Raw genomic sequence first — 24,503 nt, 5'->3', positions numbered from 1 at the left:
TAGGTCATCATAAGATGACCTTTAAAAGATAAAACAAAATGCTTAGATCCTTACTAATATTACAAAGGCGAAAGTTTGTATTACTGGATGTTTGATACTCTTTTACGCAAAAACTACTGGATGAATGGATTTTAATGAAACTTTACAATAACATACCTAGCTTTATAAGGATATTGTGTGACTAACACCAAACCAACAACCAGCGGACGGCGGACGAATACTAGTTTATTTAAAATATCTACCGATCTATCGATATAATATGAAAGTCTTGCCTTTTGTGAATGGACTGTAAAAATAATTGATTAGTAATTTTAAATAATTTTTAAAGTTTTAAATTAAGTACATACATCGTTTATACATCGTTTATACATACATCGTCGAGCTTTTTTTTAGTAGCAAATAACAGTTATTTTTATATTAAATATAGTTTGGCCTGTGTAAACGCACTGCTCAAATGTCTGTCACATTTGAGACATCCTATTTGACTATCCTAGGTAGACAAAGGTTTCCACTTCGAGTGATTTCCTTTTACATGAGACTATTTTCAACACTGTCTTGTTATGTTGTCACTTGACAAAACTACTATTTTCTACTCTTATTAGAGTTGGATTTTATCTTATTGTCGTTCGTTAACCTGACCTGTTCGTTTGCAGATGAGAACTTGAACTCAAATGAAATGTCAAGGTCAAGTCCTTGACATTTAATTTCATACATTCCGGCCGTTTAACGGTTCATTAATTATTTGTATATAATACTTATTAAATGTACAGTAAGATCATTTCCTTACCAGGTAGTTTAGTTATCGTATGAAGCTGTGGAAATTAGGGGTATAACTGACAAATAGTAAAACTATTTTGTTATATTTTGTGGATTCGATACTGGCCGAATGAAATGGCCGTTCAGAGATCGCATAAATTCGAACGTATAATCCGTCGGAAGTGCAAACGTACACAAATATTTGTGTTTCATTTTGCGAGTTAACGATGTTTTTAATCCTCACTCTGACCGGCTATTATCGCTCGCTGATCGCAATGCAACGAATGAACGGATTAAACTGAAGTTTCGTGAAATCGTGTGGTATGTTTCATAATCCGAATTGTTTAATAAAAATAATAATAAAATTCACTTTCTTTTGAATGATAAGTACATACATAAATATTATATATCTAAACATCTAATACTGACGATAGGTAAAAATTTACAAAATAATACCAAATTCTGTTAGCTTATTTATTTAACTTGAGCCCATGAAGTCCTATGATCTATTATGAATACGATTTCTAATCACAGTCCTCACTCTTGTAGCGCTGACAATTTTTCTTTAGTATTCTGTGGTTAATTATTATCTGAATATAGCCAATTCTATGTTCGACAATAGGGTATTTGACAATGCGAAAAATAAAGTGTCAATTTTTGTAATCAGTATTAATTATCCCCATTAATAAAAAAAATATAAATTAACCCCATTGTGGCGCGATATTGTCAAAGTAGCGTTTTCGCGCGCTATTTAAATATGGAATTTTTATTTTGATATTTTTCAGCAAATATGTACTAGAATTAAAAAAGACAATTTTTACTGGGTTCCTTAACCTCTACTAAATAATATAAAATGCATTTTAAAAACCACTCAAATAGCCTATTAACGCGATCTTGTATGTCCCTGTCGGAGCAGGCAGTCGCCATAAGTCTCGAAGCATTGAACTCGTGTTACTCTGAGAGGTTATTAAGCTGCTACTTGTACACCACCCTGTATCCCCTAGGTGCAGGCGATTACCGGTGGCCACTTACGCGACAGGTACATTCGTATCGTACATGGACCAAGACGGTAAGAGACACGAAGAGGTTTGCCGTGTGGTCCCACAGGGGTCAGTTTTGGTGTCTCTGTTGTAGAACCTCACGTACGATGCTATCCTATGCAACGCTCTCCTTGCCGCCGCGCAACTAGTCCCTCAGAAAGAGAGTGATCCGCTAAGCATTCTTGTGGAGCAAATGCACGGCAGATGACGCGAATGCGTTGTATCACCACGACCTCGCAGCCTCTCCGCTCCGTGCCGCAGACGGCCATCGCATTGGTTTTAGTGGATAAGAACTCCCACACAACCTATTCACCTCTAAGGTATCCGGTGTCAGACACGATATATTGTTATGTCTCTCGCATATTTCGTAGCTTTACTGAGTTTTTAAAGTTAAAAAATATTTAACTATTGAATATATACTTACTAAATAAATATATTTTTCTTAATATAAGTACCTACTATAAAGCGAGACAGTATATGGAAGGTATAGATAGGTACGCGCATCTATTAGGTAGCAATTTTTTTTAATAATACTATTTTAAATAATTTCTATGTGAGGCGAAGGCCCAATAGTCATTGATTTTATATTAAAATTGAAAAGAAAAAAAACAAGTAAGTACGTAATTTATTTCACGTAAATCTTTACCAAAAATCACGGGTTCAAATCCACGCAAGCACAACTGAATTTTTATATCCTTAATATATGATTAAGTATATTTCATCTAGTGCTCTGCAGTGAAGGAAAACATCGAAATCTGCTATATTTTGTGTTTTGTTCTCATCAATCTGCATTGCAGCAGCAGTTCCAAACCTTCTCCTTAAAAGAAGATTCATTTTGAAAGGTATTTTAGGAAATAGTGTACAGGGTAGGATTATTTAAAATACACCTAAATTTAACAATAAATAATACATTTGTGTCATTATATGGTCAACTTACCTTATGTACTCGAACGTTGTTTATCTGTTATACGTTCCTAATTTGAACTTGCAACGAAGTAAAATCGTGCATAATAATATTGCCACGCTAGTATATAATGTTTATTGGTAAAATAATTCTTCATTCACAGATCATTTTCTTTTTCCATGCAGCAATACTTGGTACGATTTGATGGGAGTAAGCCAGTTATACTACATGCACAAGACATAACACCTTAGTTCCTAAGGTCTTGGCGCATTGGCGAAGTAAGGAATGGTTAAATTTCTTACGGCAACAATGTCTATGGGCACTATTGGTCAATTACCGTCAGGTGACTCATTTTCGGCCAAACTATGTTATAATCAAATATACATTTTTAAACTGTAATAAGTTATTTTTTGATCATAATAAAACACATAAATGAAAAAATTATCCTATATTTCTTAAAATTAAATACATTCAGTAGTTATAATTCGGTTCAGGCGGATGGTGCGGGGGGAACGGAGGATGTCCAAACGGTGGAGGTCCACGTGGAGGAAACTGAGGCCTGAAGGAAGGAGGTGGTGGTCTCCACGGTGGAGGAGGCCTTGCACCCGGCGGAGGTGGAGGGCCAAAGCCAGGGGGTCCAAATGGCGGTGGTGGAAAGTGATGGAATGGCGGTGGAGGTGGTGGGGGTCCGGGTGGTGGTGGAGGACCTGGCGGGGGCATTGAGGTAGGTGGAGGTGGTGGTGCCGACATTGGTAGAGGAGGAGGTGGTCTTGCATTCATCGGTGGTCCTGGTGGCGGCATTGGAGAAGGCGTGGGTGGTGGCGGTGGTGCCATTAGAATTGGTCCCATCATTGTAGGTGGTGCGTCTGCAAACAGTTGATGAGGACGATCTGCATGTGACAGTGGATTTTGTGCAGCCAACAATCTGGAAGCAATATAAATTTATTTATCAAAATGCCTCAATCTTATTGGGTTCTATAATTATGCAAAAACACTAGAAAGAAAACATAACATTTTCCAAGATTAGTGAATTGACTTTGAACATACTCAGAAAAAGTAAAATTAGTAAACATTGCACAACATCACATCATACGTTCAAACGAATCACATCACCATTAACAAAAAATATTTGCATGGATAACTTGGTGTTATAATTTTGTATGGACAGAATGGTCAAAAGGTGATCTAAAAATGAAATATTTAAATGTAATTATTATTAATTCTCACCTCTCAGCTGCAGAACCGTGTCTCTCTCCTTTGACATCTTTCTTAAAGGCATATGACACAGAAATGGGCCTATTGCACAAATATTGGTTATTCATAGCCTCTATTGCTGCATCAGAAGCTTCAAATGATGCAAAGTTAATGAAGGCAAATGCTTTAGAGTTACCCGTTTCTGGATCTCTCATAACCTAGAACAATAAACAATGAAAATATAATCATGATTATTTATGAGGTTTTAGTTACTTTTTTTCTTTATATATAAACATTATTATAAATAAACATGTTATAGAATACAATTATGCTTGGTTGGGGTTGTAGGTTCTATGGAGAAGAACTGGCAAATAACTCAATAGTTAATTATAATACTTCTTACATGATGAATTAGTTAAGTGTTTAAAGGCAACATTATTGCTCAGGGCAAACATTTTATGTTTATACCTTCATCATTCTAAATTATTAAGTTTTTTTTTACTTATAGAGTCAATCATCAGAATTGATTGGAACATAACTATTCCGAATTTAAAACCCAATTTTGAATTTTTTATACCTAAATAGATAATCATAATTTATCTCATTGGAAACAAGAATTGACAAATAACCAACCTGTCTTGGATGAAATCTTAACAAAAGTATAATGTATCTACTAATCCACATGTCTTTCAAAAAATATATCAGTAATTTTACCTTCTTTTTTATCACAATATTGATAATATTGTGTTAAAAAAGAAAATAATGGAAGTTTCATTCACAATTAACACATCCCTACTATTCACTCTTTACTCATTCGAAGAATTAATTATTTGATAAAAGAAGAGAGATAACAAAACAGTAAAAATTACCTTCGGTGTTTGTAAAATAACTCCAAATGCCGAGAATGTATCATACAACAACTTCTCATCAACTTCTGGATCCAAATTACCAATGAACACATTAGCACCGACGTCAAGATTCTTCTGATGCGCTGAAGCTTTATTTACTCTTACTGGTTTACCATAGAGTTTTATCATATTCATCACCTGAAAAGATTAATACAATTTGTTTTTAACATGTTTTAAATGCTGCAACAATTTCAAATTTAAAAATTAATAAAGTTTATTTTCTATAGAATTTGTAAATTAGCTATATTTTATAAAAACTTTTATGATATTTCTTTGATATATCTATCTATATAGAATGTCGAAGACCAGAATACATCAAAAAAAAAAAATGGCCAAAAGTTGGCACTATGCACACTTATAAAAGTTGTATGAGATTTGGCCTATTTATTTTAGTTCTTTTGTAGCATGTCACTTTATTCAGATATATAAATAATCTAAGTGAGATATGTTAAATTTGTTATTGATAGATAGAAATAATACAATTAATTAATTTTGTAGACCCCATCTATACAATATTTTCATCTTAAGGCAATTTACAACAACTTCTATGAAAATTAAGAAATAGTATAATATAAAAGCCACTATATGTGTACAGTATTCATCTACCCACTTTAGAGTAGTCTTCTAACATTCTTCTTAACAAAAGAAAAATTCAGTACTTATCATTTTTGAGTTGTTTCAATTTCAACATTATATCATACACACAGCCAAAATTATTAAACGTAGTAATGTATAATCAGTCAGCCCAAACAATATTATAAGTAGAGATGTACCTTAATGGCATAATCCGCATCTTCTTCTCCCATAAATTCTACAAATCCATAACCTTGATGAGTTTGTGTCACCCGATCCTTTGGCATATGTACGTTGACTGAAAGAAAAACATACAGCTATCAAATTTTATCTCATAAAACACAAGTTGAAGCATTCTATGATATATTATTTATAAGTTTGTGTGTCTAATTATATCTGTTGATTTACACCCCACAGGTATTATAGCATATAATGAAAGCAATAAATCTGATATTAATCAGTTATCTAATCCAATTTAGTAGGCTTCCTCTCGTCTTAGCTTGGAGTTTTACTAAATATCCAGTATGTTGTTCAACAAAAATTTGGTTACATATATGTATGTCTTAAGTGTTAGTTATAAGCTGATAACAGATTCAGTATTAAGTATTATTTTATGCTTATGTGAACAGGGATTGAGTTCAACTTACCAACAGGTCCTGCTTGCACAAACAATTCCCATAACAAGCTTTCCGTAACCCTGTCATCCAACCCACCAACATAAATAGTGGCATCTGAAAATTTAACACAGAGCTGAATAGTAAAATAGAAGATATTTAATCATAATGAATGATGAGATTATAACCTCAAATGCAAAAACGACAACACATTAAATAAATTAGGATTAAATAAAATTTATAAAATTACCTTGGTTCCTTTCGGCTATAGGTCCCGCAGCCATGATGCTTATTTACTTATTTATTTATATTCACAAGCAAATTTTTATTGAGCCATTGACATGACAGCAAACAACCGGGCTGACGCTTGCTAAAATATAACAATTAGTCATAGACAATAAATATAAAACGTAGTGGTTATGACTAAGCTCTGTGGATAAACAAGAAATAGTATGATATACTCTGTGGTCAGAAAAGTGCCAGTACAAAAAGTATTAAAATTAATAGTAGTAATTAAATATTTTTATATATTTCACATCAACTTTAATTATGAAAAGAAACCATGTCAAACATTAGTATTGAAAAATGAAATAATATTTCGTTTTAATCTTTAATAAAAAATAATAATACAAATGTAATATTAATATAACAATAGAACATACAAAAAATAGACAGAAGTTATATTCATTAGGTACAAGATAATGAATAGATCATTTTTATATTACGATTACGCTTAGTATTTGAATTATTATATTTAATATTAGACTTGTCTATCCTATATTCACTACACGAAAAAAAATTCTAATCTGTTGACAGTTTCAAACTTGAATGTTCTATTATTTTGATTCTAGCGCGAAGCGCTATGCTGTTTGTTTATTTTCATTCATCATTTAGTTTCGTTTCGATGTTGAGAAGAGTTGTTTGTGTTCTTATAATTGATAAAAAATAAAATAGAACCCTGAGTTGAAATGCAGAGTGCATCAGATTTAATATCTTCATGGTTCAAAGACGATTCTTATATGGATGATGATAAAGATGTCCAAATAATCGAGCAGTTTGTACAAAATGTTGAAGATTTTAGCTCTCAGTATGGAAGTGAAATAAGTGTGTCGTATACAGCATTCAATCTTCGAGGCCCGCCTTCGAATTTTCCAGATTATGGAGACTATCCACAAGCCTTTGTTATGGTAAGCTAATTAATTTTAAGTATAGTTTATGTATGCGTAAGAAATTATTTATATATTTAATCATTATTATTTATATTATTATAGTACAACTGAATAATACGCAAAAGTTCTATTTTATATTTATATTTTTATGGGTTTTTAGTGGTGCGTAATGGGAAAAGCTTAGATTAATATAAGATACTTAGATAAATAAAGTACATATTTTTGTTCAGAGAACTTATGGAACCTGGTGGGATGAAGCACCGTCAGTCCAAAAAGATTATATGCCACAAAATAGCAGCATAATACCAAGTCAAGATTTTGTAGGTTTGTATATTCACATTCCTATTGTATTTATTAGTTATATTATGTGTATAATGAAACCTTTATAATAAAATTAAAAAATTAATAATAATTAAAGTTAAGAATTTCTTAACAGAAGTGTCATTTGAGAGAGCAGTATATCCACTAGAAGTGGCAATATTCGAAACTTATAATCCTGGTGCTCTGGTTAGGATATGGGCTTTGGGACCGACATCATGGATGTTACTATGGGAAGGAGAACCAGAGTATGCCGGTGATACAACTAGAATTTTCAGCCCACCAATTAGACAAATAAATTTCCCTACAAGGTACATTATTTATTTTTTAAATAAGTAAATATACTTAAACATCGATTAAGTTAACTTGTTAGATGAATGGCAAGCTTTTTCTCACAGTAATTAATTTTTTAATTTAAGTTAGTTATCAATATTGTAAATGTAACTTTGGCTTGGTGCCTTAGATTAATAATTTAAAGTTTTTTTTTTTTGTTTAAAAACATAAATATTATTACACAATACAAAAATACATATCTTGTATTACAATCTATTTATAAAATTTTACCAAAAAGCCAACTTCTAAATTACTAATTAATAAATTATAAATAAAATATGACTTGATAAAAACTATCAAATATTTTGTCACCATTATGAGTTGTAAATTTTCTTTAAATATGAATGTGGGACCAAAGGGGTACCAAACTAATAATATTCCAAATTGGTTAATTGATGACAAAGTAATGAGGTAACGAGAAAAAAAAGTCAAAACAGATAAAACCTCCTTTTTTAAAGTCAGTTAAAGAGTGCTTATAAGAATTTACTTTAATAAAATGATTGTGATTTTATCAAACCTACATTTTATAAATATACATAGTTGAAATATACTTAAACAAATGAAATTACAGAAATAAAAAAATATATATATGTTTATAATTATTAAGTATTCTGTTTAGTTGCTCTAAGATTATAGCTATGATTAATATATGATGCTTATTTTTAATATGTACATATAGAAATAGAATATACATTTTTTTTATGTATATATGTATAACTTAATATACTTTTAACAGTTTAGATACATTTTTAAATACAAATAATATAATTTGTAAAAAGAATAAAATACTAGTTTTTTTTTTGTTTTCAACAGAATATTAAGACTGGAATTTAATCATAGACTTCTTCCATACTACACTGAACTAGATGCAGTTTTGTTAAGAGGAAAAGAGCCACCGAATTTAGTTAAAATGAAGAATAATTTTACATATACTACACTGTTCTATAAAAAAAGTCAACCAGCTATAGAAAAAGGTAAGTGATCACCATATTAAAGAATAGCTTTATCTTGATGATTCACTACCATTTGTCGTAGGTATATTAAATTGATTTTTCTTTTTTTAATTTATGTCAAATGAAAAAAAAATGTAATGAAACTCTATGGTAAATTCCATTCGAATTTCAAATAATCTAGGAGTAGGAAATGCAATAGAGTTGATCATGATATTTGCATGATTACTTCTGTGCGTAAATTCAGCGTTTTAGTAAAATTACATTATTACATCCATAATGAATTTTGGACATATTGGCAATCTCAATGACCTTTGCAGATGTAATGGTGTTAGCGCGCAAAATGGTGTGTTCTTTACCTCACACACTTAGTAAGATGTGACGGAAATCCGACATGTTCGGAGATTAATTTTTTTTTTGGCGTAACACGTGATTATGATGTCGTTTAAGTATTTAAAAAAATGCTAAATTGAAGTGGCAGTGGGCGGGGCACATTGCTTGCAGAACTGACGGCCGCTGGGCCCGAAAGGTTCTCGAGTGGCGACCCCGAGGGCAGTTCCCCTAAATGGTGGACCGAGGATTTTGTAGTGGTCACGAGAAACCGTTGGATGCGATTAGTACAAATCCTTGCGGGAGGCCTTTTTCCAACAGTGGAAGTCTTCTGGCTGATATGAACTTCTAAGTAGTATCAATGACGGTGCCAGTCCTGTCAAAAGTAGATCGTTTCATTTTGGGGCTGTTTCCTTCTCGCGATATCAAATAGTCTCTTAATTATTAGCTTATTTTTATCGTATTTATTTGAGCTCATTTACGGCTGACCGTTCACTTGACTAACTCCTTGGGAATGTATCTTGGAGGCATTTGTGTTTATTCCTCTGCCGGAATCACACGGATAGTTCCATTCTTTCTTAATGGAGCGGAGTAGTTATCACTATCTATATAATATTGTACCACTCATCATATAATCTACCGCCAAGCAGCAATACTTAGGATTTTGTGTTCAGGTTTGAGGGATAAGTGAGTCAGTGTAACTACTGGTACAAGCGACATCATATCTCAGTTCCCAAGGTTGGTGGCGCATTGACGATTTAAGTAACCGTTAAAATGTCTTACGGCACCATTGTCTAAGGTAAGTGGTCACCACTGCGGTGACCACTTACCATCAGGTCGCCCATTTGCTAGACCGCCTACCTACGCTATAAAAATCTGACTCTTTTGGTTTACACAGTACAGAGTAGTATTCGATTTACTAAGTAAAGAGATCAATAAAATTTAATTTTTCATAATTTTGTCTAATCTTGAATCAGTTTTCGATTGAAATCGATGACAGATTGACAAGTTATTGTTCAAATATATTGACATAAATATATATGCAGGATGTTCCAAATCCATCAGATGACTATTTTTTTACATGTATACGAAAAATATAAACATAACTTACGTCTAAGATGATTGACCTTCTTTCATCCCTAAAGCGTTTTATCATCGTCCATAATAGGGATGCCAACAAAAAAAAAAAGGAAAACGTCGTCCGAGTCACTAGTGTAATGTTATTATTATGCAATCTAAAAGTACAAATAATACGACAAGCACGTTTCCACGTGACTGGCAAGTTATTATTAGAACAGTGAAGACGTAAGGGTCTAATTGTTCTACTGATGCTTTGCTTGATTCACATCGATCAATGAATTCATTTATTCAGATTTTCCTCGATTTTTATGGAGCACAAATACGTTTTATACGATGTCTCCACAAAAAAATATTGTTATATATTTGTGAAATAAACGATTTTGTAATTTCTAAATCGTTTTTGAAATGTCGAATATCAATGACTCGATCCTTCGAGAGATCTAATACGAAATATTACATACATTATGTATGTTTTATGGAACATATTTTCCGTCTCATGTTTAAGGAACAGCTTCTAGATGTTACTAGTAAACTGCAAACGAACTCAGAGTTTTCAAAGTGCTGCATAGATATGACCTGATTTAATTTTTGGTTTAGACTTAAAGAATACATTAATGATATTAATCCAACCAGAAACATCACAGAAATATATGACTAGGAATTTTCACATACATATATTGTTTATTGATTCATTTATTCAATATTAATAAATTATAATTAATCATAATTTAAATTAAAAAAATCTTTTGTTCATCAATCAAAGACTTAAACTTTGTAATTGCTTAAATATTTATTCGGTTAACGATGTAATTTTGTAGAAATAACATGAAGTTTGTAGCATAATATTGTGCATTTAGAGTTGTCATTCCTTTTTTAAACAAATGTATAGGAATATATTTCTTTTTATCAATATTTTCCAGAGAAAGCTATCTGCTCGTTTATGTAGTGTTTGAAACAACGTTCAATTTACACTGAGATGTCGAAAACATTTGAAAACATTACTGATATTTGACAATTTTTTTGTTAATTATCAGTAATGTTTATTAAGGATTTTTTATCTACATTCTATTAATAAGAGACTAAACTTTTGTACAGTATTTTTTGCTTGAGTAACTGATAAATAATTGACTCACAATCCATTTCAAAAGTCTCGTGATAACGGCTAATCCGGCATAAGGCCCCTTAATGAAGACTAGTTTTATCTTTTTATTTTTGTGCTAAGATGTTTTATAGACAGTATTTCCCTTGCCATTCTACGATTGCCCCGTTACCGTTTAGAACAAAGTGGAACAAACGAATGTGGCAGGTGTGCTTCGTTTGTGCCAATTTAGCCGATTTAACTAACATAACAGTTATCTTTCCAGATTTTTTTTCCTATCCAACTTCATTCTTCCTCATTAAAATTAAACTCAGCTTATTCGTAACTTAATTATATCGGTTATAAAACGATTCCGACTATATTATGATTCAATTGTAGCTGTTTTATGTTAGTAAAATAGGAAAACGACTGAACGTCAACGATAACGTTTCGATTCGATGAAATGAATGATGATTTGTTGAAATGAAGAAGGATTGGCACTCAGGTGATTTTAATTTGACTTTAAGTTAAATAAAAATATATATATATATAACTTAAGAACCTCATGACTCAAGAGCCTCGAGGTGTCGTGGAAATTGGAAACAATAGCGAGATACGCGAGATTCACGCGAAAATACGATTAGTAATAGCGCGTTAAAATTTACCTTGACCATGACTCTCTTAGTGTAGATTAGTTAAGACCATTATTACCGGCGATTAATAGCGTATTAAATTATTTTCCTCTTTATATTGTGAAATTATCGTGTAAAAATGTTATTTACTTATCATTTATTTTTTAATATCAATTCTTGTTAACTTTTATTGTAGTCGTATTTTGACTATGACAAAAAATATTTACATGTATATGTGAGTTTTACAATGATTATAATCTTGTTACTTGTAACTCGTCAAAAAATTCAAATCTGACTACGAAAAAAAAAGTTGTCTAAAAAGTACAAAATTAATTAATTATTGTGGTCCAAAATACTTAACTAACAACGATTCCATTGTTCCATTACATAGTATAAAACAAAGTCGCTTACCGCATTCAATTTCTATGTATGCTTAGATATTTAAGCGGATTTTGATGCGTTTTTTTTAATAGGTAGATTTATTCAAGAGGAAGGTTTATATGTATAATATAATTTAGATTACAATAATGTACTACAGTATTATACACCTTAAAAAGGTCATCAAAAAAGTCCGCGATGGTATATGTCTATTTCATAGGGATAGCCCACAACGACCATTTTTTATCCATTACTTTTTTCGAGAAATAATGGCTTATTTTAGAAGCAATTTTAAGCAATTCAGCATTAATCCTTATCCAATTAAGTACATTGTACATTTAATATAGATCAATATGGCCCTTTACAGCATGTAATTTAAATGTATATTTTCGAAGATATTACAGATTTAAAACGAAAAACTGTGGACGTTGTAAGACATTCTGTAATATATTTAGCATTGCACCCGTGCGAAGCCGGGGCGGGTTGCTAGTTATTTGTAAATCATACATTTAAATTTAACACGTCGCGATGGTAATGTTCAGGAATTAATCACATACAATCATGAACTAAGGGGTGCCATATTTAGTGTGACGGCAGAAAGACTTTAACTAGTGGACATTCGAGACGCTTCTAACGACACAGCATGTGCCAAATTATGAGTGGAAGTTTAGAAAATAATTCTCAACTTCTGACTTCGCCTAGAGACTACTCGATTAAACTAGGAATTGTTTTTTTTTTTCTGATAAGTGTTTACGGTCAATTTTGCTAGATTTTTTCTAAATATATTCCACACAAAGCATTGCATTGGATATATATTCTGTTTAAAACATGAAATTAAAATAAGATTATCATATCATCAGTTTGATAGATATTCAGTGCTCGCGTTTTCGTAAACACGTCACGTAAGGTCACGTTGGGAAAGTTAAATAACCAGTGACAGATATATTAAAATTACCGACGATTTGTCAGTTTTTTTTTTCATAAAAATCATGAATCTGTCGTCTGTTTATTTATTTCATGATACTTTAAATAGTTGGTGATTGTGCTATGTTTCAGACTGGGTAGGTTATCTCTCATCACTATTCTATCACCAAACATATTTATTAAGTATTGAGTCAGATTTGCTAAAGTTTGTGCCACATTGGCGATGTAAGGCATGGGTTTCTGACAATGTCAATTCTATGAGCGGTAGTGAACTTTTACCATCTGATGACCAATTTGCCAGTCCGCTTACCTATTATAAATAAATAAAGGTTATTATGATACCCAAAAATGTAGATAAAAACACTATTCTTTTTTAATAAATAAGATCCTGAGTAATATGTACTCTTTTGACTGAAAATATTTTTTCTTTACTTTTCAAATTTCGACCACGTCGACTAATGACTAATGATTTTATATTGTTTAAGGTTCGCTTCTCAACAGAGTTATAGCTTCAAACTTGCACGAAAACGTTCTGAATCGAACAGTTCTATCTCAAAATGACAAACTCATAGACAGGGGTCCGCCTCTCGGTGACTTCCAAAGATTGCCAGTAAGTACTGCTTTTATATATTATTTTTCTTCATATGAAATGTTTTATTTTCCAATATGGAATTCTGTGTCCTAGTGCTAAAAGAGCGAATATCAATGACCATTATGTTGGGTAATCAGAATACAAACAATGACTAGATGTTCGTTGTGTTATATAACATAACTTTTTGTTTAATAATGGTATTATTAAGCGTATGTCGTTTCAGCAAAAAACTTTTTTTTATTTGGAAGATTTTGTTTAAACTTTACTCAAAAATCTTCTATGGCCCTTTTAACACCAGCGGTGCAGTAACAATTGACTTCTATCTCACTCTTGAAATGTTAACAACCTACTTACGATGATACACCATTTTGATACGTGGGCACATGTATCAAAATGGCGTATCATAACAAATAAACGTATAATAATTATCAAAGTCAATATCGTGTATCACATTCTGATATTTCACGCTCGTGTTCTGCTGCGTGTTTCGACTTTCTTCTTACAGATTAATAAACACATAATTATATTTATTTCATTTAAGTAAATATATAAAACAAATTTGTAAACAAAATTCTGGTTTTATCGATTTTACTTTTGTAATTACTTCGGATACGGACTCTTGATAAGAACGTGTGTATTTCCGTTTCAAGCCATTAAAAAGTTTTGAATATTTCATTAATATTTTAAGGCATGTTTTACAAGGTGGTAAAATGTATGAATGTCGTGTTGCTTATAATTTTAAAAAATCTTTAATTAAAATTGTCATTGCTTGTTTAAGTTTTTAATTGTGTTAATGAGCGAAGATTATTTCAACAATGTGATAGATTATAAATATCACACCAGAATTGTTAATTAATTAAATAGATATTACAACATGATAATATAGATAGATAAAACAGATGACATTGTTTATTAATCCACAAGTAAGGATGAGCCTTGAAATTTCCCACTGCTGGACTTACGCTTTTTATCCTCTTGAAGAGATGAAATTGAGCTCATTCCATACTGCTCTAATCGGTGTTGGTAGACAGTGCTTACGATATTTTGCTTCACTTTTGAGTACGAGATTTATTATATATAAAACCTCTTTGAATAAATCTTTAAAATTTATCTACAACTAAAAATCACGTGTTCCAGCTATTGAACGTCCTGAACATAAAATTAAAATCTGATTATTGATAAAACAACGCAATCGTATAAAAATAAAATGATCGCGGACATTTCTCTGAGAAAGTTTTCCTTGTAAGTTCACCTGTAGTACCAATCATTTGTTGGTACTACAAATGATGTTTACTCCTAACTATTTCAATCAGATGCGTACTTGTGTAGTAGGTGCTTATCTAATCATAAGTTTACGCTACGTTACGCATAGAAATTAACTACGTATACAAAGCAGCTTCACCTATAAATATTGCTTATGAGGTGATAACCTAAACAAATCTGTAAAATTTTTGAAACACAAATCAATCATGATAAAGAGACAATGGTTTAATTAAACACACATCTATACAACTAATGACGTCAAATTAGAAGATAATTGTGTTTACAGGCAAGCAATGTCTGAAAATACTATTGACACGTATAATATCTACGTAGTTAATATTTTCACAAAACACACACAATGCATCTCAACAATAACTTTATTTCCTAACGATATTAGAATAGTTTCATATTAAACAATGTTCGTTTTGTAACGGCAATGTTAGAGTGTTATTTTAATAATTAATTACTAATATAAAAGTCTGGAGAGCCTGGAATGTTCTAGATGTAAATGGTGGTAGGGCTTTGTGCTAGCCCGTCTGGATAGGTACCACGCATTCATCAGATATTCTACCTCCACACAGCAGCACACAGTATTGTTGTGTTTCGGTTTGAAGGGTGAGTAAGCCAGTGTAACTACAGGCATAAGAGACATAACATCCTAGTTCCCAGGGTAGGTGGCATATTGGCGATGTAAGGAATGCTTAATAATTCTTACAGCGCCATTATCTATGGGCGGTGGTGACCACTTACCATCAGGTAATCCACAAGGTCGTCCGCCTACCTATATAAAAAAAATTTACAAAAGAACAAAATTATATACAGTTGTAAATTTTTCAAAACATTCAAAACCAATTTTAGTGCATTAGTGGTTTAATTACTAAACTTTAAAAGTGGTTTAATTACTAGACGTTTTTATTTTCGCCACCACAAATTGTTGCTTAAAGCAAGCGAGGATATATTGTATATACAGCTCAGCGCGACAAAGTAATTATTGTTGTTCGAACCGAAATAAAATAAATAACGGAAAATGTACATAGATAAAGTTTAAAGTGTAACATAGATTTGTTATGCCTCTATGATGAAAATAGCATTTTCGTAATAAAGGTCAAACAATATAGCGATAAAGAATTTATTACATCAATTACTACTACTTAAGTAGCAGTGTAATCATTTCATTAGGTCAACATGCATATATATACGAACGCTTAGATATATATCAACCCATAACAATACAACCTGACCTAGGCATTTGTGAGTCACTTATCACAATAGACGGTGTAAATTATTCAATTGACACTAAACGTGTCTTGCAATATGACAATGATACGATCAGATAATACTTACACTTAGTTTAATACCAATATCATATTCTTTCGACATGGCGAGTTCTTTTGTTTAAGGATTCCTTGTTATGTAAATAATGCGATTTGAAACTGCATTCAAGTTGTTTCATTATGTATTTTTATTTGAGGATTAGATGGATATCTGAACCGGGAAGGTCCAATAGGCCTTAGAAATTCCGGACAAGTACAACTGAGTTGTTATGAGTTAAATTAGACTTTTCGTGTTCGGCAGAGAAATGAAATATTGTAGTACACTTTGTGCAGACTCGCCTGGGTAGACACCGTCTCACCTATTATTTTATGATAATAATACTATGTATTGTTGTGTCTTTAGTCCTGTTTGATGTTAGAATGAGCCAGGCTAGAGGAGCACGGCAGTTAAGTTTTTGCACTCAGCGGCGTATTGGCGTTTTCTTAACTTTTTATATTGCGAAATGGCATATAGTAAATGTTCTCACTTTGTATAAAAGAACTTCAAATGCCAGCGTAAATATCGCCACATACATATGTATCCATCAATTGCCACTCTAGCTGTGTTGTGTAGGCAAAAACTATTTTATTAAAAAGGAAGTCTACAATAACGGGCTTTTACTGAAGAAAAACCCCGGAAATCGAGTATTTAATTTCCGTCAAGGTGACGAACGTAATCACTTACTACAAAGTTTAACGCCTGAACAAATTCGTTACATAAAAACTTGTTAATATATATTACTTATAATAAATTTAACCAGTATGGTATGATTTAAAGATAATTCCTGAGAAAATATAATGATCCAATGTCTTAAAAATATACCCTTTATTTAAATAATAATCATCATTAGTCCATGTTGGTCTGCTGCTGTTCATATCTGTCCATGTTCGTTAAAGCAAGTTTTTATGCTCCCTTTTTGCCTTTTACTTTCAAATGCCACTAGTCGTAAGTGACGAATGTCAAGTTTACCAAAATTCGATGTCAACTTAAGAGCTCCTCTATCCCATAGGTCATCAGTTACGCGTAAGTTTGGTTATTCTCTGAGCTATGTCGAATACTTTAGTTTTTAAACACTTCACTTATGATCCTTTAGAAATACTCCAATCATAGCCCATTGCTTAGCTCAATAATAATTTGAGATGATAGACAAATCCTTGCGCGAAACGAATTAAATGTAGCAAAATAACCCATGTAAAATCACGATTTAAAAACTCATTGGTTGTTGGTTGGAATGGTGAAGGTGTTAGGGATAATCAAGTTCGTAAAATATATATATTATTATTTATGGAAGTCAACAAAAGTCCACGCTTTTTTATCATCAATATAATCTTGTATCGAATAATATGCCTTCTTTACCAATGTACTTTTTACAATTGACTTGAATCTATAAGACGGCAAAGTTAAAAATGTATTAAGATAAAAATAAATTGTTACATTTCAGACAATAATCTATCCCTGTGCAAAATTACATTCTGATTCGTTCAGGCGTTAGTGACTGAGTATCAGATATCCATTAATCCAAACATTCGTATATTTATAATATTAGTTATATTGATACAGAATCATATTTTTTTTTTATTAAAACGTTCGTGTTTTAGGATGAAACTATTCTCTCAGTGATGAAATATTTGGACATGCAATCGTTATGTCGCTGTGCACAAGTGAATAAACACTTCAGCCGGCTTGCGTCTGATGCTATACTCTATCGAAGTATTGATCTTCGTCCTTATTGGCACTGTGTGAGATCTCAGGTATGTATGTATTATAATTGACCATTTAACGATTTGCTAATATAATTATTAGTCATATGTTACTTATACTAGTAATGCTAAATGCATTTCTTTGTGCTTGTGACTTCGCCCATATAGATTCAAAATAATATGGTACCTATAATATACTCTATATTATTTATTTATTTTTTATGTATTTTTATTTGTCCACGAACGTGCTTCCGTGCCTTTGTTGTATTATAATATTCAGAATTGTTATGTTATTTTAAAGGTCTGAAAGCATTATTGAATTCGTACCATCTTTGAAATAGATATTTAAGCTCTTTAATAAGTTAATGGTACTTTTCAAAATGCCTTATATTGTGTGATTAAAAAAATTGCTGATTGTTTGGGCGTTGTTTTGTTAATCATATAAATTTAATTCAAACTATGAACACATAATTGAATTTTTGGGAAAAAATATTTTAACTCCGATGAATTCGCGGGAAACATTTTGTATTAATAATATCGAAAGAGATAATATCTTGGATTCTGTGTTATTGTATGAGGGACTTACTAGGTTTGGAACTTTGCCATACATAATAAATAATTTTGTCCTATTTAAAATATGTAATACCTGTTTGTGTATGTTATGTAAAATTAATATGTTTAAGGTTATATTTATAGTTTTGTTTATTTGACCTCCATACTATGGGTAATAATTGATAACTTTGCATATAGCTGCTGGAACACCTGAAGGATACCCTCAATTATCCATTCAGTTTAGAAAATAATGACTGAAGACAAACACCAGATTGTTTATTTAGTAGTTTAATTTAGTATAGTGTGATTGAGCGAGTTTGACCGTTTGTATTTAATAATATTGTTTTTTTAGGTACTCTTAACACTATCAATGAGGTGCAAATTCCTTCAAAAACTAGATCTATCATGGTGCGGTAGTCATTGTATGATACAGCCCCATTATGTAGTCAAGTGAGTATAAAATACAATAGTCAGAATTGACGTACATATTACTGTATACGTATTAGCAGTATCCGTTAAAAATATCCGACGCGTGATCACTTGATACTTGATAAATTATTACTTATTTTTATAAAACACTAACTACCAGTTCTTGCTTCACACGGGTACAGTCTCTATATACTTTAAGATCGAAGAATAAACGTTAAAAGAAAAAATCTAGTTTTTCTGACTAGGAGAGTTGAAATTCTCTTTTCTCTAATGTTATATACATATATTATACACAAGTATTTTCCAATTCAATCACTCTATTAGTAAAAACCGCATTAAGATCATATATAGTTAAATTAATAGATCAAAGCGTACATACGGTGGGAAGTGAATTTGTTTAATATGTAGATATTTTTTCAGAGAGAATTATCCAATTTAAGAATTTCAGAATTTCCTTAATATAAGTAGAATAATACGGTCTAAAACTGATATCAATGATTTCAAAGACATCAGACTTAATATTGAAATCAACTTACAATTTTGTTGATACAATCGTTTTTTAAAGTCGTATTATATTTTATCTCATATCGCTATTGTTATTTTTTAGTTTCCTGAGAGACAGTGGGGCTGAGTTAACACATTTACGAATGAACTGCTGTAAATTTGTTGACAATTCAGTGCTAAGAGCTATAGTCGACACATCTTCTAATTTACAAGGTACGGTAACATCTGTTTGTTTTATTATTTCAACTCGTAAAATAACTCTATGAGATTTTTTTCTATTCAGATTTATCAATATATAACAAGAGGCTAGTATGATGCTTTCTCTGTCAGAAAGAAAAGGATAGAGAGATATAGCTTTATTACAAACAACTCACTGAGTTACAAAAATTCACATAAATCTAATGATAAAATAAAAAAAAAAACGACAGAAAAGGAGATTTTTGTCTAAAATGCTTGAATGACTCCCTTTGAAAATATTTAGAATGATTTCAACACACACATGTTCAGAATTACACGTACATTCAAACGCGTATATAAACACAACAATGTTACACATTGATTTTGCTTTTCGGTTTGTATTTAAACGATTTTCAATATTAATTAATTTTCAGAACTTTGCCTCCGGTCCGTGATAAGCTGTTCAGAATGGTCATGTTTATCGTCTCTGACAAAGTTGAAACGTTTGGATCTGTACAGAACTCATATAACTACATCGGCAGCCGTCGCCATCGTCTGGTCTAACCCGGCATTACAACACCTTAATGTTGGTACGAATTTATACATTAATTTTATTGATAATTTTTTTTTTATAGATTATTGTATAGTATTCTTGGCCTAATATTAGTTTTTAGAATAATAATATTTAATTTGATAATAGTTACTATCTCGGGAAAGTGGTTTCAGTACTGTGGTTTAACTGACGTTGAAAAGTAAGATTCTCCGTTGCCCCCTTACATTTGGGTGGTAATCTTTATACTTACAATATAGGGAATATTAGGGGTTCATTCTGTTGCACAGATTTACAACTGATTAATAAATCAGTCGAGGTGTTAAGGGTTATCTGTTTAACTATACATTTAATTTTGAATACGTAGTTATAAATTTAAGTTAATTTAATTAAATATCATAAATATTAATTACAGGTTCGTGTAAAATGATATCAGCGATGGATGAAGTAGCGATCGCTTTAGGTTCGAATTGTCCAGATTTAATGTCAGTGGACTTTTGGAAGTCGTATTCGTTGACGGCAGTCGGCATCCGAGCGTTGGGGAACTGTAGGAATTTGCAAGAATTAGACGTCGGTTGGTGGTAAGTAAATTGTCATGTCCTTTATTTGTTTTATTAGACCTGCTAACTTCCGTTCAAATCATCATGGACCACCGGACCATCACGAGTCGCGTCGTTGGCTTAAATAACGATAACGCTATAGGGGACCAATAAATGACCAATGAAGTTTAATTATTTTAGATTAGTAAATCTGACATATCAGTATTTTAGAAACTCAGGGTTAAATACTGAATTTTATCAACTGACTGTCATGTATATGAAGTACTTATTTGTATATTCACCCTGGACGTTCAACATAAGAATTTAATAACTATTTTTGCTATTGACGTTGTGAGAGGCGATATGGTTAGAAATAATGTTACTTGTGAGATGACGTCCGACAGAGAAGTATGGAAGAAGAAGACATGCTGCGCCGACTCCAAGTAAATTGGGATAAGTGTTTTTGATTAGGTACTGCTAGCATAACATTTCATTTAATATTTTTTTTCAGCTTACAAGCCGGTGGCTCTGGTGAGTGGTTGGCTTCACTCTCAGGAGGAGAACTACGCAAGCTGTTCCTTGGAGCGTTAAGAGGGGTCTGCGATAGAGATCTACGCGTGCTGTTACCGAAAGCGACGAAGCTGGCTCAGCTTGACCTTTTAGGAGTTCGTGCTGTTACTCCTGATATATGCTCTGAGTAACTATTAATTTTTATGATTATTATTTTAGCAAGAATGCAGACGAGCAATGTAGTTAACCTGATAGTTTCCACCGACAAATCTTATTTCTATGACTTATAATTTAACTTATCATTGGTGATATACCTATATTTGATATCTATGTCGAAATTTCATGTACTTAGACACTGTTTAACTAGCAATTGTATTAAATATTCATTAAAATGTTAACAAAACATACATAACATTGTCTTTATATTTTTTAATGATAACTTACTATCAGTGCTTTATTTCCAGCATACTTGCAGAATGCCGGGAGCTCAAGTTGTTAGATGTCAGTTTCTGTGATCAAATTCAAGAATTTCAGGTATTCATTTTTATATAATCCTTATTGACCGATTGTGACCATATCTTTTAAGAGGTTATGGTTTACAGTTATGGTAGGTCCCGATAAGTAGCGCCGTGATCATCCATATTTTCGTAATGTTGTTATTGACAAATTCCATATGTATGGATTTGAATGAATTTCCGTTCATTATTTTTCTATTAATTTAAAAAAAAAATGTAAATGGACTATTTTAAACGGCTCGTAAACCTTTACTTGAGTAAAATATCATTTGGTTGGCTCTTATTCACAAATACGTTAGTTTAGTGTTAACAAATTAAATCACAAATTGTGAACTTGGACTAGGACCGTTGTCGTCACCCCGAGAACTTAGGCCTTAGTAACTTAGGTGTTGGAGGCCCGCATAGGTGGGCCGACCATCAGGGCGTCACGGTAGCATGCGCAAGCGATCCCGTGGCGCCCGCCGAAAGACGGAGAGGGTACCGCTGGTTTTTTAGTGGGTAAACCCGGCGTACCTGGGCGCACTCGGCGTCCAGGGCTCCGGGGAGTCCCACACACCCCCCCACCTTCCATCACGTGAGGGAAGAAGGGATTTTATTTATGTGAGTGATAGAACCACGTGGTTTGATAGTGTTTATGTTGCAATATATTTAACTAATAGCTGTGAAATGGAACATAATAGTAATCTTACAGTTTATGGTATAGTTTTATATAAACTATTTCTACGGTTATTGCAGAACTTAAATGTATTATAAATCAATATTAAAATTTTAGATATTCTTATAATTATTAAATAATCAAATATAATGTATCATAAATCAAATTATAATCGTATAAATAATATAAATTTTAAACGCAGCATAACATTAAATTACATTCACATTATTAGCAGACATTTAAATTTATGTCTGTCATGATGACATAATTGTACGATATAATTATCCTAACAGCAATATATATATTTCAGGTACACGAGTGGAGGAGACAGTACCCCCAAGTTAGTATAAAACGTTCCTTCCAAGCAGCTAACCTTAACACTGCACCAAACGCATTGTTCCTAGTTCCAAGCTTGGAATAAAAACTTATAAACGAAAAACCTATCCGCTATATTCGATGTATTAATATGGCGTATGCTGTTTAAATACTTTTTTATCCTATTCCAATTATAGGAAAAGTAAAGACAAATAAACGTCTTTGACATGTCATTGAAATTATATTATCGTTCGAGATCTAATAACGTATGCTAAGTTATTATTGGAAATAACTAATACACGAATTATTAAACTGGATATTTGATTTAAGTGGTATAGTGTTCTATTTTAAATAAATATATTGATCAATAAATATTTGTAGTTCATAATATAGCAGACATATTAGCAACATGTTAATCTAAGGTTTGTTTGTCTTTATACCTTCGATTGGAATAGGTTATATTCAACAATGACAATTTGAACTTTATCGTCAATACAATTTAATGCATTTCCTATTTAATTGCGTCAATGCATTTAATGCGTTTTGAATACGATTTGAATATAATTTTAATAATAAATCACATGTTTTCATATTGATATATGATTACAAATAAATAAATATATAAATAAAACAATGACATCCGTGGTTGAGTAGGGTGTACACACGTTTTCATGGGTACGCCACTCCGAAGTCCCGGGCTCGATTCCCGGCCGAGTCGATGTAGAAAAAGTTCATTAATTTTCTATATTGTCTTATGTCTGGGTGTATGTGGTACCGTCGTTACTTATGATTTTCCATAACACAAGTGCTTTAGTTACTTACATTGGGATCAGAGTAATGTATGTGATGTTGTCCAATATTTATAATGTACTATTTAAAGGTCGGTTAAATAAAATTGTCTCAACGAATAAAATTTAGATATGACTTCTCTGTCTTATCAGCCATATGGACATTGACAATCTGCTCATACATCGAATTCTCAATTTTGTAGTTTATGATTTATTATTGAATTTCAATATATATACATATATATATATATATATATATATATATATATATATATATATATATATATATTTGGAAAGTTATATACAAAAAAAAAGGTGCCGAGAGATGTCAAGCATCTTTACAAGTAAAGAAAACCAAATAAATAATTCTTGAGTAAACTATATAAAGACACACATGTAGTTCCATTAAAAAAAAAAGTATTTTTCTAATTATGATAATGTATAGTATTGAAGTATATAGTATAGGCTCCTTGCTGCATACAAGGAAAAAGAGAGCGGTGACGGAAGATGGCATACACGTGCGTTATGCCTTTTTCCGTCGCGGCATACAAGTGCGACATGCCTTTTCCCGTTACGGCATATGTCACATTTACCCCCCAAGGCGCGATGTTAAATATATAAATAAATTTAAGAAAATAACACTATATACATTTTCCTACAATATATATTCAATAAAAAAACATCTCAACCCTTAAATGAATTATTTAAAAGAAAATAAGGATTATCCATATTTTTAAAACAATATACATATCTATAGTCTATTCCAATCACACGAGGAGCGAAGCAAAACAAAAAACAACTTTGGTCGACATCTTGAATTATCTATGATATTCATCATGGATTCCTGAAAAAGACGTTTTAACTATCGAATTTGTTATTCGAAATATATAAGTAAAATTAAAATTGATTTACAGCAATA

General features: G+C 31.7%; 3 protein-coding genes across 3 annotated transcripts in view; 2 read left to right on the top strand and 1 right to left on the bottom strand.

Moving 5' to 3' along the window:
• Positions 1–3,133: 3,133 nt before the first annotated feature.
• LOC113397974 (splicing factor 3B subunit 4) lies at positions 3,134–6,404 on the bottom strand. Its single transcript, XM_026636513.2, has 6 exons — positions 6,240–6,404; positions 6,023–6,106; positions 5,576–5,673; positions 4,764–4,940; positions 3,928–4,112; positions 3,134–3,625 (listed from the first exon to the last, which is right to left on the bottom strand). Exons 1-6 carry the CDS (start codon positions 6,271–6,273, stop codon positions 3,172–3,174), a joined length of 1,032 nt encoding a protein of 343 aa, XP_026492298.1. The 5' UTR covers positions 6,274–6,404; the 3' UTR covers positions 3,134–3,171.
• A 408-nt stretch (positions 6,405–6,812) lies between these two features.
• LOC113397961 (F-box/LRR-repeat protein 4) lies at positions 6,813–23,058 on the top strand. The gene is made up of 13 exons (XM_026636499.2): positions 6,813–7,176; positions 7,389–7,482; positions 7,595–7,787; positions 8,623–8,783; positions 13,667–13,791; positions 17,949–18,101; positions 18,955–19,052; positions 19,639–19,748; positions 20,147–20,302; positions 20,678–20,843; positions 21,313–21,498; positions 21,776–21,845; positions 22,792–23,058. Exons 1-13 carry the CDS (start codon positions 6,958–6,960, stop codon positions 22,900–22,902), a joined length of 1,842 nt encoding a protein of 613 aa, XP_026492284.2. The 5' UTR covers positions 6,813–6,957; the 3' UTR covers positions 22,903–23,058.
• Positions 16,072–24,503, top strand: part of LOC113397956 (alpha-amylase 1-like) — a 43,971-nt gene continuing 35,539 nt past the window's right edge. Inside the window, exon 1 of the mRNA XM_026636488.2 lies at positions 16,072–16,085. The gene's annotated coding sequence lies outside the window, so the exon portion shown is untranslated. The remainder of the gene's footprint in view (positions 16,086–24,503) is intronic.

The sequence above is a fragment of the Vanessa tameamea genome, chromosome 13, assembly GCF_037043105.1.
Source record: "Vanessa tameamea isolate UH-Manoa-2023 chromosome 13, ilVanTame1 primary haplotype, whole genome shotgun sequence".
NCBI classification, from domain to species: Eukaryota; Metazoa; Arthropoda; class Insecta; order Lepidoptera; family Nymphalidae; genus Vanessa; species Vanessa tameamea.
The sequence above is the reverse complement of the archived record's forward strand: the minus strand, read 5'-3'. Positions and strand labels throughout refer to the sequence as shown.

What these genes read in the sequence shown, in the direction of transcription:
- LOC113397974 (XM_026636513.2), bottom strand. Translation starts at nt 6,273, where the DNA reads ATGGCTGCGGGACCTATAGCCGAAAGGAACCAAG. An exon ending in TATAGCCGAAAGGAACCAAG is followed by an intron (nt 6,107 to 6,239) that starts GTAATTTTATAA and finishes TTAAATTTTCAG; the next exon opens with ATGCCACTATTTATGTTGGT. An exon ending in TGTGCAAGCAGGACCTGTTG is followed by an intron (nt 5,674 to 6,022) that starts GTAAGTTGAACT and finishes TTTTTCTTTCAG; the next exon opens with TCAACGTACATATGCCAAAG.
- LOC113397961 (XM_026636499.2), top strand. Translation starts at nt 6,958, where the DNA reads ATGCAGAGTGCATCAGATTTAATATCTTCATGGTTCAAAGACGATTCT. An exon ending in ACCAAGTCAAGATTTTGTAG is followed by an intron (nt 7,483 to 7,594) that starts GTTTGTATATTC and finishes ATTTCTTAACAG; the next exon opens with AAGTGTCATTTGAGAGAGCA. An exon ending in CACATCTTCTAATTTACAAG is followed by an intron (nt 19,749 to 20,146) that starts GTACGGTAACAT and finishes ATTAATTTTCAG; the next exon opens with AACTTTGCCTCCGGTCCGTG.